The sequence below is a fragment of the Nestor notabilis genome, unplaced genomic scaffold (assembly GCF_000696875.1).
Source record: "Nestor notabilis isolate BGI_N333 unplaced genomic scaffold, ASM69687v1 scaffold7544, whole genome shotgun sequence".
Taxonomy (NCBI): Eukaryota; Metazoa; Chordata; class Aves; order Psittaciformes; family Psittacidae; genus Nestor; species Nestor notabilis.
In genome coordinates this window covers 19,543-35,844 of record NW_009924187.1, presented here as the reverse complement: position 1 = coordinate 35,844, position 16,302 = coordinate 19,543, and the positions used below count along the sequence as shown (strand labels likewise).

General features: G+C 36.5%; 1 protein-coding gene across 1 annotated transcript in view; it reads right to left on the bottom strand.

Moving 5' to 3' along the window:
- CCDC93 (coiled-coil domain containing 93) overlaps positions 1-16,302 on the bottom strand; it is a gene marked incomplete at both ends in the record, with an annotated part of 38,178 nt that overhangs the window by 3,216 nt on the left and 18,660 nt on the right. The window contains 11 exons of the mRNA XM_010012501.1: positions 32-140; positions 394-465; positions 1,602-1,673; positions 2,999-3,080; positions 3,631-3,704; positions 3,862-3,924; positions 8,366-8,482; positions 13,067-13,153; positions 14,172-14,222; positions 14,700-14,792; positions 16,198-16,237. Of these exons, the coding sequence (XP_010010803.1) occupies positions 32-140; positions 394-465; positions 1,602-1,673; positions 2,999-3,080; positions 3,631-3,704; positions 3,862-3,924; positions 8,366-8,482; positions 13,067-13,153; positions 14,172-14,222; positions 14,700-14,792; positions 16,198-16,237 (860 nt within the window). The remainder of the gene's footprint in view (positions 1-31; positions 141-393; positions 466-1,601; positions 1,674-2,998; positions 3,081-3,630; positions 3,705-3,861; positions 3,925-8,365; positions 8,483-13,066; positions 13,154-14,171; positions 14,223-14,699; positions 14,793-16,197; positions 16,238-16,302) is intronic.

Here is a 16,302-nt window from a genome sequence, read left to right as displayed (position 1 = left end):
TCAGCAGGATGTTCCTGCTTGATATACATACCCTGACTGTAAAGTTCAATAAATCTCTTCTGATACTGTGTTAGCTCAGCTCGGCTGGGTACTTCATCAATCTTGCGTTGCAAAATGGCTATTTCTCTGTTTCTTCGTGCCTGAATAGAAAGTTAGGAGGGGAGAAAACAAAGCCTCTTCTTGTTCTCTTCTTAAAATGGATGAAGCCCCCCCAGCAATATTTTGTTATTAAACAAATAATTAAAAAAAGCGTTGGCTGAGGCTCAATTTCTTTTGTAATTGATTTGTGATACGAAAAAAAAAATTAAAAACAGAAAAAACCCAACAAAAAGTAATATTAGAAGTTACAAGGTATTTGTAATTTTATACAAGTAAATTTACAGAGTTACTCACCAATAACAGACGGATCTTTTGAAGCTTATCTTTCTCAGTTTTGTACTGCTGTTCTATAACCTTATTCGGCTCCTAGAATTTAAGAACCCAAAACAATTGTGAATTACAGAAGCATGAGAGCTGCAATGCAAAAATGCGCAGACTGGGTTTGTTTTCTGTATTTGTCTACTTCCCATTTAATGGCTCCCACAGCAACACCACCATTTGCTCTTATTCTTTTTTTAAAACAATGATTCATAATCTGCATTAAAAACATGACATCTTTTACTGTAAACAAGTGCATTTTGCTAGCTTTTAAGCCTTTGATATTTTAGTTTCTAAGGTTTATCAATAATTTTTCCACTGCTTTACAACAGTCACACGTTAAATGAAGATACGCATCAGAAGATTGTCCGTACTCGTTATCTGAATGTTTATACTCTGATTCAGCAGGGGAGTTAAGGACAAACATGGTCCAGGACATAATATAAACCCTCTGACATGTATTGCAAATTTCTTGGATTGTGGACTTAAAGATAATTTTTTTCTTGCTTAAAAATTTAAGATATAGGTTTACATTTTAATTTTTTATTCTGTATTCAGAAGAACAGCATGAAAATCTGTTTTCTACCCGTAACCTGCCTCATCTCAGAGGCATTAATATATCAAATGTTTAATGACTGAAAATACAAGCCATTCAAGCTTTTCCTTTTCTGTGCATTATTCACTGGCATCAGTCTGGATGCACTTGTGTCAAAGCCTAATTTCTGACAGTTACTCATGGCATGCAATGTACTGAGCCACTGAAAACTTGTGCTTTCATCCTTCAAACAAATCCACATTTAAGAGGGGGGGTGGAAAAAAAAAAATCAACCAAAATAAGCATGCTTTCTGAGGAAGACCTGTTTTTGTCAGAGATACGCACTGCTCTTAACATCCAGATATTTTCTTCTCTGGTAGTATAAAGAAGTTAAAGACACAAAAGCATCTCTAAGTTAGCCCATGGATTCTGCAAGAACAATGAAGACTACTACAGCTATTTTCAGTCTACTGTATTTCTACGATTATTAGCCTGAACTATGGCTTTACCAGCGGGGAGGGTGGACAGAATTTTTCGGACAATGTGACATATACTTTAATACTTACAAGAATGCCCTGAAAGTAATCAGGGCCTGAATCAACATTTCAAAGCACAAATTGAAAATAAAACCTTAAACATTTGTTATTACCTGTTCCTCCCCATTTTCCACTGCCTCAGTTTTCAAATTCTCAATACTTTGCTGAAGTCTCTCCATTTCTTCCTTTAAAACAAGAAAAAAAAAAGTTGCTTTTAACTGAGACCTATCCTTTTAACAGGTGAGAGCAAGAAGCTTGACAACATATACCTCTAATGAGCTGACACATACTTTATATTTGAATTTAAGATTAAATAGCATTGCCGCCTAGGGGTAAGGAATCCATTATTACTCATTATATAAAACTGTCTGCTTTTATCAAACACAGGAACAGATTTATTTCTTAGCTGGATCTAGTATATTTGCAAGTAAGACAACTAATGAGCGACACTGAAAAAAGGAACTGAGGAAGCAAAGAAATATTACAGTAGCATCAGCATGACATGGGACTGCAACATACAACATTTGTAAAAATGAATGAACCTAAAGTTACTTGCAAGTTTCCATTACAAACTTGCAGTTTCCATTACAATCCTTTAGTATTTTCCAAAGCAGTATGTATGGGAAAATAAGGTTCTTATGATCAGTCTATGCCTTTGGGCATTATTTTTACTTCTTTGCATTCTATTAAATCCCATCCACTATTGTTCAAATAGAAGAAAATGAAAACAATTCTCTCTGATCATGTTTCTAGGTAGTCCATAAACACAGCAGTAAACAGGGCAGCAAAACATAGCAATTAAGTGGTAAAACTGAAACGTGCTCTGAAAACTATAACAACTTCATCTCAGTCTGGTCACTTTTGGTGGGTTGCTCCAAAGCTAGGGGTCTTCATGAAGCCCTCCACTTTGGCAGTCTACCTCTCCTCAGGTCACTGTTGGCTGCATTATGCAAGAAGAGACAACCTATTTCCGGTGTGAACAGCACAGGTGGGTATTTAGCACAGCCCAAACTCAAACTTAGATTTTAGTGCTCTCTGTCAACCCACCCCAAGTTGCTCTGAATTGCAGGATGGCAATGGGAACAAGAAAAGCCACAGCTGTGACCAGTATATGGCTGATACGGCATTCTATGTCTAGGAACTGTCCTGTATTAAAGAGTCCAGGTGCAGCAGAACATTGAAGGCCACACTAATTCACATGGCTTAGCGGCCTTACTTATACCTCCCTGCCTCAGGGCAGGGGATAAGTCCTGGTTAATCTGGTTCCATCCTTCTTGGACATCAGCCTTGTTGCAGATATGGTATACTGCAGAACTGGGCAACTGTTCATAGTTCTGCAAATCCAGCTGGTGGCAGAATTCAATATAAACCTAGAACTACCAGTAAATGAGGGAAGGGGACAGGGACAGATGACAGACAGGGACACATAACAAGACAACAAATCAGGAAGAAGTATAATGCTTATTTACAAAGTTTTAAATGAATCCTTACTTAAGAAACTAAAACTTACCCTACAATGTGCTTTGAACTCTTGCTCCTGGCTTTTTAGGTTTTCATTCATGGCCACCAGTGCTCGCAGACTCTGTAATACGCTAAAATTCGAAGATCCAGTAAGCCACATTAGATTTTCAGTTTCTAATTTAAATAGATGGCAAACTAAAAGACATTCGAACAAACTTAGTTCTAAATAAATTGCCAATAAAACCTGTGTAGATTAAAACCCCAAATATCACCACTGACAAATCAAGGTCAAAATAAAAATGTAGTATTACATCGAGTATTTTGATAGTTTTGCTATGTTCTGGCCTCGTTACTGTGGAAGTTTTGAGAGATTCCTGTTTAATGTATGTGAGATGAAGCCTTCAAATACGAAGGAAATAAATCAGGAAGGTCTCATCTATTTATCAACTGTGTCTAGGGTTCTTCTGCTTTAAATACCTACAATTATTTTCAACTACAGATTAACACTTCTCATTCCAACTGAATACTATGGTAATATTTTACTGCCTTTGGAAAACAAGCTGGAAACTAATTTCTAAATTGTAGTTATTTGTTTAGGTTGATGAAGCAAGAAACATTGAATAATTAATTTTCAAACCATCAATTTTCAGAATTCCAAAGGTCACAAAGGAAGAAACTTACCTAGAATCTGCTTGGGATTCTATCGTTTCTAAGGCTGCCAATTTCTTGTCCAGCTTTTCACTGTAACTCTTAACCTAAGGGTTGCAATTAATAATAAATTGAAATACACTTCTAGACATGAAATGATTCATGCTTTGTCAAACATCTCCATTTAATACACCCCTCTACACACAAAGCTTCTCAAAAATGATTCAGCTAGAACCACTACACAGAAAAACAAAGAAAGATTACCTCTGTTAATGTCTTTTTTGCTTCAGTACATTTTGCCTGCAGATCAGTACATTTAGCTTGCAGCTATTGAGAAAAAAAAAAAAATCATGCTAATTACACCTGTAACGAACAGCAGTATTTGACCTGCTAATAATGGTTGTCTATTAAATAATAGACTAACCATCAAACACACTGTCTTTTCTTGTCATCCACCCTCAGAGCATTTGATTGCAAGAACTCTGATTGAATATCTAATTAATAACAGAAATAATTTTCAGCCTGACTTTCTAGATGTCTGGATGCCAACAGAATGGTAATTTACTGGATAGAATCTATGCTAAATTGCTCAAGGCTATTTAGCCTGGTTACACTGGCCCAGTTTCATACCAGGCTAGGAGAGCCCCATTCTGTACTCCTCCAGATAAGTTAGGGTGATTTGAGACTTACATAAAAGTACCATGGCACCATACCACAGACATGTCCATACCAATAAGAAAGCTCATTTATGATTTTCTTTTGTGTAATTGTGGAAAGTGTAGTATGAAGGCAGTTAGCAAAATGTCACTGCATATTTCACTTGTCAAATAATTTACAGAGGTTATTTTAGAAGATCCTTATGATTTAAGATAACATTGCAAATAGTAACAATAAAAATGTGACATGGCTTAAAAGGGGACCAGAAGTGCTGCAAACCAAAAAAATGCACATTTAGCTTTCTTTCCCACTTCTTTTCATGGTGGTTTAGTTTGCTATTCACAACATGGAGCTGTGACTCAACACTCATTCCTTTCCACATCTGAATTTATAAAAAGAGAGCTTTTTCATATTTTTCAACAATAATTCACCAAGAGACTGAATTCTAACTACTGGGGGGGGGGTGTGTGGGGTGTGTAGAGAGAGAAAGTAAATTTAAGCCGGCAGTCCATATCTCACAAAGGTAAAGGAACATTTGTTATAAGAACTCTTGCTGAAACTTACTGCAGTATTAAAGCTAGAACTTCACAATCATTTTTTAAAAGGGAGGTCTTGATTATCACTGAGTTCAAAAGCTGTCTTTGGCAAGTGGTTAAAAAAAAAACCACAACAAAACAAAACAAACAAAAAACCCAAAACCCCAGCCAGGAGTTTTTTACTTTACTAAAGTGATAAAAGGATTGTATTTGTCTTGTAGCTGTCAGTACTTTTTTCCCCATCCAAAACCACATAGCACTGAGACTGTTGTGTAGTGGAAATAAGCAACACAGAATTAAAGGGCCCTCAACTACTAAAATGACAAATAGTATGCTAACAGATTTGGAAAATACTTTTGTGGATTGTGAAGTTTGTTTGACAGCTAAAAGCAGATCTGTAAAGAAGTCAGGACCCTACCAATTTTGTGTGGTTTATGACTGTGTTTCCAACCTACCCCAACAGCATTTGTATGTCTGGGAAACTGGTAGGGGAAATTACTTGCACCAGGGAAGAAAATGTAACCCATTCAACATATACATAGTTACAAGTATATTCGGTATTACTAATACAGTAGCCACACTATGCTACAATTTTCTAGAATATAAGAGCTTTTCTGCTTTCCAGATGACAATGGCACAGAACAGCTGCAAAAGCCACCCACAACTGCTAAGCTCATTGTCCTGGGTTCAGCTACAGCAGTCATTTTTTCTCCTTCTTAGTAGCTGGTGCAGTGCTGTATTTTTGACTTTCAGTCTGGGAACAATGCTGATAACACCGATGTTTTTAGTTGTTGCTCAGTAATGTTTACTCTGAGCAAGGACTTTCTCAGTCTCATGCTTTGCCAGAGAGGAGGAGAAGCCAGGAGGAAGCAGAGGCAGGACACCTGACCCAAACTGGCCAAAGGGCTATTCCATACCACAGCACGTCATGTCCAGTATAGAAACTGGGGGGAGTTACCCGGAAGGCCCAGATCGCTGCTTGGGTCGGGCTGGGTATCGGTCGGCGGGGGGTGAGCGGTTGTGTCCTTTTCCCTTGTTATTCCTCTTATCATTATTATTGGTAGCAGTAGTGGTTTGTATTATACCTTCGTTACTGGAGAGCTGTTATCTCAACTCGTGGGAGTTACATTCCTCCGATTCTCCTCCCCATCCCTCCGGGAGCAGGGGGAGGAAGGAAAAGGGGGGGAGTGAGCGAGCGGCTGCGTGGGTCCAAGTTGCCGGCTGGGCTTAAACCACGACACTCATTTACCAGCCTCTCCTACAGCTCAACTAGGCTGGAAAGATCAAGGAAACAGCACAGCTGGAGAATTATGCTAGTGCACATTTTCATTGTTTGAAACCTGAGCTAGCTGTTGCAGTTTCCTAATGCTACTCTTACTACACAATTGTGCTTAACTTACCCACCCCAAAGTTGAACTTCAGCTAACTGCCTCCAAGAACATGAGTTGTTCTCACAATGCAAAGGCTGTGGTGTTGTGTTCTAATACATGTATACATTCAAACTAAGCATGCCTTCTGTATGTCTACATACTGCCTGCAGACAAACTGCAGACGGATGTAAGCTGGTGGACATAACCAAATTCTGTAGAACTGAACTAGAACATCCTTAAACCTGAGCAAATGTGCCACCTTTTATAATGGGGCAGTGCTAAACCATTGCCATTCATGACAAACAAGGCTTATCTGGAACATGTTTGCAACCTGCTAGCTCAGAGCAGATGCTGTGAGAGAGCCTTCATCTGTCTCCATTCTACAATATACACACAGCACATCTGTATCTCCCTTCATACGTAGTTGTTTTATAGCTTTTGTCTTTAAAATAAGAGTTAAAGTGTGACAGAAACGTACTGCAATGACTTAGGATACAATGAACATCCTCTTTTCCTCCACTTTTGAAATTGAAAGATCTTATACTGTAATTTGTGTTTCTACTTCACTAATTGTTAACACTAATTGTAGCATTATTGACTAGGAAAAAATGCTGGTTTTGAACAGATGGGGCATGCCAAAGGGCAACATAAGCAGAAATGCATCAGTTTAATGAAACTAGTTCAGCATGTTGAAAAGAAATGCATTCTAATACTTGCCACTTAAAATACTGTCATACTCTACCCTTTCAAAGTATTTTTTAATGCAAAATAAATTAAGAAGAACGTGCACTGGCTTTTCATGAAGCTTTTTATTAAAGTTTAAAAAAAAAAAAGAGAAACAAAGAACAGGATGGGCAATTAATTTGTCTTTCCAATTTCTTGTGCATAAGCTTTATTTCTATATCTTAATTTAAACTGGGTATTGAATGTTAGTCACAGACTTTAGAAAAGGGTTCACAGCATATGCTTTATTGAAAGGAGATTTGAGTTTTGAAGGGATAAATATCTTTTAAATAAAAGGTATTATTGCACTGTCAGAGAATACTTCATTCTCATGTTAAAAATAAATAAAAAAGTAGTCAGGTCTAGTAAGTGGCTAAGCAGGAAGGTTTAAAATCTAGTGCTCCCATAGTTATAGCATAGCAGGGAAGGCTTTCAAAGCTACCATTCTTTTACTGCTGTTGTTTGAAAGACTGAACATACTACTGTCTCATAAAATGTGCCACACAGACACCTATCTTTCAGAGCCCCTGTACCACCAACATTTAATAGGAAAAAACAGTTAACATGTAAGGGGTTAAGACATTACTGACAAGAGCAGACCAAAACAAAAGAAAAACCAGATGAAAGCTGCTGAAGCAGTGATGTACTTGACAGAAGTCATCAGCAACAATTTCTCCTCAAGTACTATTAGGTTTTTGGCAACCTGTGCAAATTACTGACTCTGATGCAGTATGTTTTCATCAGATTCTGCAAGTTAAAGATGACATCATGCTGATTACAGCAGTACGCATAATTAAAAGCAGCATTTCATTAATGGAATAGCTTTCCCACTTGTACTTTCCTTGGGTTAAATAGCAATAGCATAAGTAGGTTGAAATACAGGAATGGTGGTTCTTGCTGTTCAAATTCAAGAGCCTTTCCACCCCCCTAAAACAAATGTGAAGATGTAAGCCAAGTAGTGACTGTGCAAAAACACCCCCAAACAAGCAAGCAAGCAAGCAAAAAAGCTCACCTTACTCAGTGAGACAAGCTGGCTCATAATAAAGGACAGGAAGCGATAAAAATAATCTGTGGCATATTTTAGAGAAACTTGCTAAATTGTTCCTTGAAACTGTGAAAACAGCTTATTCAACACCATAGCTAACAAGTCAAATGGAGATACTCTGGTTTTTACCAAGAGAGGTACGCAAAAAAAAAATTAAAAAAAAAAAAAAAAGAAGGAAAAAGAAAAAAGTGACAGCATGATTTGGTTAGCTGGCCCTCTTCTCAAAAACACAGCTATACAATTCTCTAATATAAACCCAGCCACATTGTCTTAATAATAAATGTGCAAGCAAGACATTCATAAATGCTGAAATGAATGTTCAGCATGGCAAACTGATGGTACAGAAGACAGCTTGCAAATCTTTTCTGGATGGCAAAAACTTTGTGATCAACTACATTTATCAATATTTTCTTCTTCATTACACACACAATACTTACCTCTTCCAGGAGTTTGTTTTTTTGCAAAATCTGCTTATTCAGAGATGCCACCTTCCTTCTGTGTTGCTGGGCAGCTCCAAGCCTTTCTGGTCGCTCCTCAGCAGAAAGCTCAGATTGCTAAAACAAACAATAACAACAGCCTGATGGACCTCACACCATTACTCTTTGCTTCTTCAGTAGCTCAGGAAGTGCCACACTGTGATAACTGTGTCCCACTATACAACATAAAGAATGACTTATCACTTTATCTCACATCATGATAAGGAAGTAGCTGAACAACTGAATTATATCCCAAAAGTGACAGGTAAAGTAAACTAAAAGTAAAGCCAGGTACCCTACATCAGGTGGAAAATACTACAGTAAACTAGAAGAAATAAATTTTTCACATCAGCATTACAGTTAAACCTGGAATACTCAGTTCTTAAACAGAAAAAAATTACAAACATGCCGAAAAAACTCCTTACACAGCGGTATTTACTGAACCTCTTGTATCAGATGGGGTATGTTGCTCCATACCTCAGTAAATAGATCTAGAACTTGAAAAATTGTGTATTTAGATCTGAAATACTGGCTTGGACGTATCTTTATGCTGTATGACAATGACATACTCAGCATGGTAGATACATTTACCACTCTAAGTGGTTTCTTTTTTTTGGTGTGCATGTGTCTACTGTTGACACCAGTCTTTGAAAACTACCCAATCCAGCATACATTGCCAAGAAAGTGTCTCATAAATACATAATGAAGACAACCATCTGGATCCTGTTCTCTCTGAACTGTGAAAGGAAAACTGACAGAAACCTTCTTTACCAGGAATAGCATTCATAATAGAAATTGTGTATTTGTGGTAGACAAAAGAATGATTAAAAATTAGTGATAGCTAGATGTCAAGTGATTATTTGCCTAAACATTGTTTCTGTCTTTTGGAAGTCCTCACTTAAATACATCCATCTGATCTGGTAATGTGCTTCATGCACTCAGACTTCTTTTTCCAGTTAATCCATTTTCTAGTATTTTGTTAGAAAAATGGTTAATTTGCAAGTACTCCAGGTGCTAATTTGCAGAGTCTGACAAAGACTTCAATACTAAGTGCTTTTTGAATATTTACCAAATGTTGACAAGCAGTACAATGTATAATCAGCAAAAATGGTTCAAGAAGAATGAAATGCTCCTCACTCACATTTGCTCCTGATATCCACTCGAGGCAGATAGGTAAGCAGATGCTTCCTTAACAGCTTAATTTTAAATGATAGTAAGAGGCAAAACCTGTCTTCCTCTTCTCCATTTACTATGTTATTCATATTGAGGAGCAGCTTCATGATTTATTACACTTTTACATCCACAGAAAGAAAAGACTAATTCTGACATCTTAACCCAGCAATTCACAAACTTCCTTTGCATTTGTTAGGAAAGGAAAAATGCCTCTCAGCAACACCTGTTGACACAGAACTATTCAACAAATACACACTCGGATGTACTTATTCCTCTCATTATTTAGCCAAATCACATTCCCTCATCACGTTGTGCAATCTAAGACCCCATCCTGCTCACCATACATTTAGCCTATCTAATATGCACAATATGCAAATCAAGAAAACTGGAAATGCAAGAGAAAGAAACATGAGCTAAATCAGCCCAAGACTGATCTTGCAAAAATAGTTACAATCCATACAGTACAGCTTTGGCATAAAGAAAAGGTCATGTCTCAAGAAGCAGACTGTTACAGCTTACTTCTTGAAAATGGGAAATAACCATCACTATAATACAGAGGTTTCTGCAGAAAAATCCTTATGGTCTGCAAATGAAAAAGCTAGGGTTAAGCCTCATGCAAAGTGGGCTAAGGATCTGCTCTTCAGCAACACTACAGCTTTAAGGTTACTAAGGAACTGGGTTCCAATTTGTGCAGAAAAATGCATCTTTCAGCAGAGAAGGAAGAAAGCACAAATTATAGAAGCTACTTTGCTTTTGAAAATACTGTTGTTACCTGGTCTGTTACTAGACTAAAACAGTAGTTGCCTTTTGAACATAATTTAGGAAAGCTGTAACTGAGCACTAGTGTCTGACTTTTTAAGATTCTTAATTTGATACTCTATCTTAAAACAAGAACTTAAATTACACATGACAAAAAAGGATACATGGATACATCCTTCAACTTTGTTAGCACACACTATCCCTACCACCAACAGGTATAGACTCACTTCTGCATTCTTCTGCATGCCCTGCAACTTTAGGGCAATCAATTGCCCTAAAAAGATACAGCCCATTCAAATAAACAAGATAAACAACAGTATCCTCATTTCCCATGACAGAAGTTAAAACACCATATTAATTATGCATGAAGACCGCTTATCTATGTCAGCTCAAAAAATGCTAGGTAAAATAAATGGCTAATTCTAGACTTTAAGATCCTGCCTCCTGCTGTTCACATGTAAAAGTTTTAGATGGGAAGGAGGAAGGAAATATATGCAATTAATGTTATTCCTTGTAATGAGATTCTCCCACACACATTAGTGCTATAAACTTTCCTATAATTGTAAAGAATTCAATCATTACAGAACTTTACATTCTTAAAAACAAAATACAACCAAATAACAACAGAAGAGTCTCTGTACAAAGCCACAAACTTTGTAGCAGTAAATAATTCTGTTTATCTCTTCATGTTCAACCACCTCCCACTGGCAAATAGATTTTAGAGGTTTAGATCTGTCTCTATCTCCATCATAACTGCCTCAATTGGAAGTCCACTGTCTAAAGCCCACTGGGAAAAAAAAAAAAAAAAAGTCTCCAGCCTTAGAACAGTTCAAATCTGTTTTCAGTAAAGTTCAAAGTAAATCTTTCCAGTCATTTCAATGTAATTTGCTGACAACTTTCCTTGCCACTTTCTTGAGGCTCAGGAACCCTTTGCATCTCACTTTATCTTTGAGGGTTTCCTCAAACTAAAGAAATACAAAAATATCCAATTTAGTATTATCCTTGAACGAAAATACAACCCCTAAACATACTAAATGACAGAAATGCTTATTGTATGCTACTTCAACTGGCTGTGTGGCATGCACAGTATTCTCCAATGTAGGACTCTTGAAGTCCAAAAATATTCTGAGTCAACTTCCTAAGGTAGAAGCAACTCACAAACTACATTTAAAACTGTTGAAGAGGATTCTCCTTCAGGCATTTTCGAAGGAGGTAATTTTGAGACAGCACTTCTTTAGTTTTAGCATTCCCTCATTATACTTTTCCTCCTGTTCTACTCCTAGCAAAACCACTTGTGATCTATGACTATACTTGTAAATTTTCTAACACAGTAAAATCAAAACTACTTTGAATAATTGGCCTTAGAAAACTGGTGATTAAGCAGACAGAAAAAAGCCATGTAAATTTTATGCCAGGATTTTTAGGAAGTGGGGTACCACTAAAATCTTCCTCCCAGTTTACCAAGCAAGTTAACACAGCAGCAGAAAGAGGCAAATGCAGAAAAGTGTATGCATTGACCTTCTGCGAAAATGCCACCTTGTAAGGAAGGTCTTGGTACATGGCAACATCAGAGCTAGAATTTTCTTTGCCAACTATCTTCAATGGAGAATCTATGAAGACTCTGGTAGACAAATAAGCACTGCTGTGTTCTTTAAACTATGTTTAGTTAGAAGGGATTAAAACTATTGGAATTCTATATATCCAAACACTGCTGATGCTTCAATAAACTGATAACATCCTTAACTCTTTTTTCTGGGTGTACGCATGCACACAGAATTTTTTTTTGTTGGCCACATCTAATAGATCTGAAAAGCAATATATTTTTGGTTTGACATGAATCAGTTCTTATTTTCCAGAGTATTAATCATTGTTCTACTATAATAGTCAAGGTCCTGCTGGCTTCTCTCAGAACAGAAGAAATGTAACATTGAAATATGACCCTTGGGCTTCTGTTCTTCCAATCCCTTTTAATAAAGAAAGGCCAAGAATTTGCGATAGACTTTGTTGAGTTATAGGGTTTATCTCCCAAATGGGAAAGCTCCATACCTCATGTGTCAACAAAAACGAAGAAATATGAGAAGACTATTGGACAAATAAGAGCAACCTATAACTCATATCTGGCAGTGATGTATTGTATGTATTAATTGCTTGAAGAGCCAGATTTTCTTTTCACATTACTGTAAAAACAATCACAGTTGAACACAATAAATGGAGCTAATAGGCACATTTAATTGCCTTGACTTCTGAAAGCAACAAAGCTTTGGTTTTGATACTAAATTCAGAACTAGAGACCCAGGACATGACTGAGAATTGGAGCCCAGCACAAGAAGATCCCAAAGTCTGAAAATCTGAGTGGAGAAGGCCTAGATTTTTCTCTGAGCAGGACCACAGAACTTCTGTGCTTAACACTGAACACTTTAAAATGCATTAAGAGTGTAGGCCTTTTATTTGAACAAATATCAACATAGGCCCTTCTTTACTTACTAAAACATTTAATCACATGCTTAAAACCAAACACAATCCAGAAACAGGTACTAACACACCAAAAGCTTGTGCATGTTTAAATCTCATTGAAATACTTTCCCGAATCCTGACTGTGCTAACCACATTATATATGAAACAGTGCAGTTTCAAGAAAATGATGGAAATTAAGTTCAAAACTTAAGGCCTAAATTAACAAGCTATTAAACACAACTTGATAAATCAAACACAATCAGGTAATACACTTACCTTTTCAGCATATTCTGACACTATTTGCTTGATCTCATCTGACTGGAGTCCAACAATCTGGCCAACTGTGCTTGCTGTCAATTTGCCCTGCAATTGCGTCAAGAAAACATCTGGAATTTTGGAACTGCTTATGCTTTTTACATGGCAATTTGCCCAAGCTCTAATTTTAACAGAAATGTACAAAACCTTCACACCGGGTAATAATCTCTAACCATAAAAGACCACGAAACATTCCACCCCCAAAAAACTTCACTGATGGAAACTGGAAATTTCTCACAACCTTTTAGCAAACTTGAATTCAGATTTTCAAAACCCTACCTAATTTTATTCTGTACACTGAATTTTTCATATGCAGTAATAAAACTCACTATTAGACCATATTTGGAGCCAAACTACGACAATACAGATGTATGAAAGAATGCACCTCTCAAAGTGGATGTACAAAACCAATTTTCAAGCAAAACTGAATTCTACAGTGGCTTTCAGTAGAAAGCATGTCAATCAACTTTGAGACTAGACTAATTACTACCCCTTGCTTCTGTGACTTCAGCATAAACAGAAACAATGCTGCACAAGTGAATTTCTCCCCAATCTTCTTGGCCAGGTTCCATTATATCATTAACTACAACCAATTAAGAAAGCAAGATACATATACAATATTTTCAGTGTTTTAGACTAATGGTGGTGCTTGTAAATATTTATCAGGTGCTTTAAAAAACACCTGGAAACGCAAACAATTTTCCTTCACTCTTCCCAGTAAAATGATTACTCTCCAGGTTATCTTCACAAGATAAATAAAGTAAGATCACACTGCATCTTGTGTAGCTGCAAAGCAATGTCTTTCCCCCAAAATTCTCCTTGCAGAAACCATTTGAAAGAAAGGCACTTATTTATATTGTTTTCATCATTTCAAAGCAAATGATTAAATCACCAGCCTCATAAAAATTACTGTCCTAATTCAGCCATCTTTTCTTGCACTCCCTTCATGGTAATTTAAACACTGTCATTCCAAGATTTCAAACTCATCATTAATCCAATTTTAGGAATAATTGCCATAATCAACCATAATGTAAACAAAGGTATATCAGTTTCAAGTGATGCTTACCTCTTCTGTTGCCATTGCAGCCATTCCAGTCATCAGAGTTTTAATGCGAAGCTTAGGGAAAAATAAGAGATTAGGGCAAAATACGAGGAATTACACAACATAATTTATCTTTTGTCATTTAACTTACTACTGCTTAGAGACAAGGACACATACATACAATTAATATCACATAATATGCATATTTTATTGCATGTAATGGGAGAGTAAGTCTACGAAAGTTAAAGAAGAGGTGGCTTGAGCTACCAAATTTAAGGAAAACTCCTTATAGTAGTACAGGTTCGGACTGTTCAGCTCCAACTGTCAACTAAAACCTGACCTTCTAAAACCACTCAGACTCCAATGCAAAAGCTGATTTTTTTTGGTATTAAACACCAACAAACACTTAATTTTGTGCATCAATTTGAGGTTCCATATTCTCCTGTGGGACAAAATTCTCACCTTCTCTCTTTCAGAGAAGGACCATGCAGTGATAACTGATGCCCTCCCCACACATTAGTAACATCCATGCCTACTATCTATGTGGCACACCTCTTCAGCAGCTTGAAGGTCGTCTTCATCACAAGGCTCAGCTTTTCCTGCTGCTGCAAGCCCTGGAGGTACTGCAATTTTTTTATCCTCAGCCTTTTAAAGAAGAATTAAGAAAACATTATATCTAGTTCCAGTATTCTAAAGTATTAAGAAGGACAGCAAGAAGAAAATTGCAACATAGCTGTTCTGTTTTTATGAACACATTTCAGCTGGAACATCCTCACACTCCAATTCATGCTAACTGAAATGTAACCCTTGCTGATTTCACAAGAATTCCAGCTGTTGAAGACAGGTAACTAGCTTAATCTAAGCACATCTGGGGCAATGATCCTTTATTCCACAGACTTCTGAGAGCAACCAACCTCACAAGACAACTACCCCAGAATATAGGAGAAAGTGGTTGGGTATTTTTCATAAAACATATTTTCTAACTTAATATCGCAAACAAACAACATAAATTGTTAATTTGCCTAGTTCAGTGAGAAGACTAATAAGAAGTGGTGACAGACGAATTTCTAGGTCACTCTAGTGCACCACCAACCTGAATAATTTTCCGCTTCTGCCTTACTAGAGACTTAATTTACACAGAAAGCATGATGACCATCTAATGCACAATATTTCAAAGTCAGTAATGCTTTTGAAGAAACAAAATTAACTCTATAAATATGACTGCATTCTGGCGGTTACTTCAAGGAGAAAAAGGTAAGCCTATATTGGAAAAGCATCTCCATTTCTAAAATTTAAATGCTAGATTTGTCTGTGGACTATTGAGATAATACAGAAGAGCAACGTCAATATATTCAATGTACTGCTGGGTCCGCAACATGCTCATTGCGTTTCTTCACTATCTCTGTCTGTAATAAAAATTTGTAGCTAAAGCAATATCTGCACTGAAATAATAAAATTGCAAATACTCTGACAAGGACATTTTATGATTCCCTAATCATCAAAAGCACAGAAATGATGCTACTTTTCAAGAGACACTATGATTAATTTATGGCATGCTATCATGTTTCTCTATCACATTAAATAACATGTTATGTAATAAATGCCTACAAAACTTTTTACCAAGCTGAATGGTTCTTTGAAAAGGAAAAACTCTTTAATGATCACATCATGGAACCTTTAGTTAAAAGTTACTCATTACACAGACAGGCTATGTCATTACCTCACATTAAAAAACAAAAACAAACAAAACACCCAAACTCCTTTTCTTCTAAGCAAAGCAAAGCAAAACAAAAAACAAAACCAAAAACACACACATACACAAAAAAAAGTTTGCAAAATGAAAGAAACCATTTCAAAACGGAGGATAAATTGCATCTTTCATGGCATGCAGATTTTCAGTTCCAGTTTACCATTTTTAACAGATGGTAATAATAGAAGTCATAGCTAGTTATTGTTGTATTCCTTTAAGATCTTACAGTAACCAACACTTTAGCAAAAACAGTGCAATTCTTCCCACAATTTGAGTATTAAAAAATAGCATATTTTTTACCTGTTCTGTTTTTCCTGCTTGTCTGCTAAATCCATATCTCCTAAAAGGACAGTAACAAAATGAAAGACATTGTTTTTTTACAACACATTAAGTTTCTATCAGTTT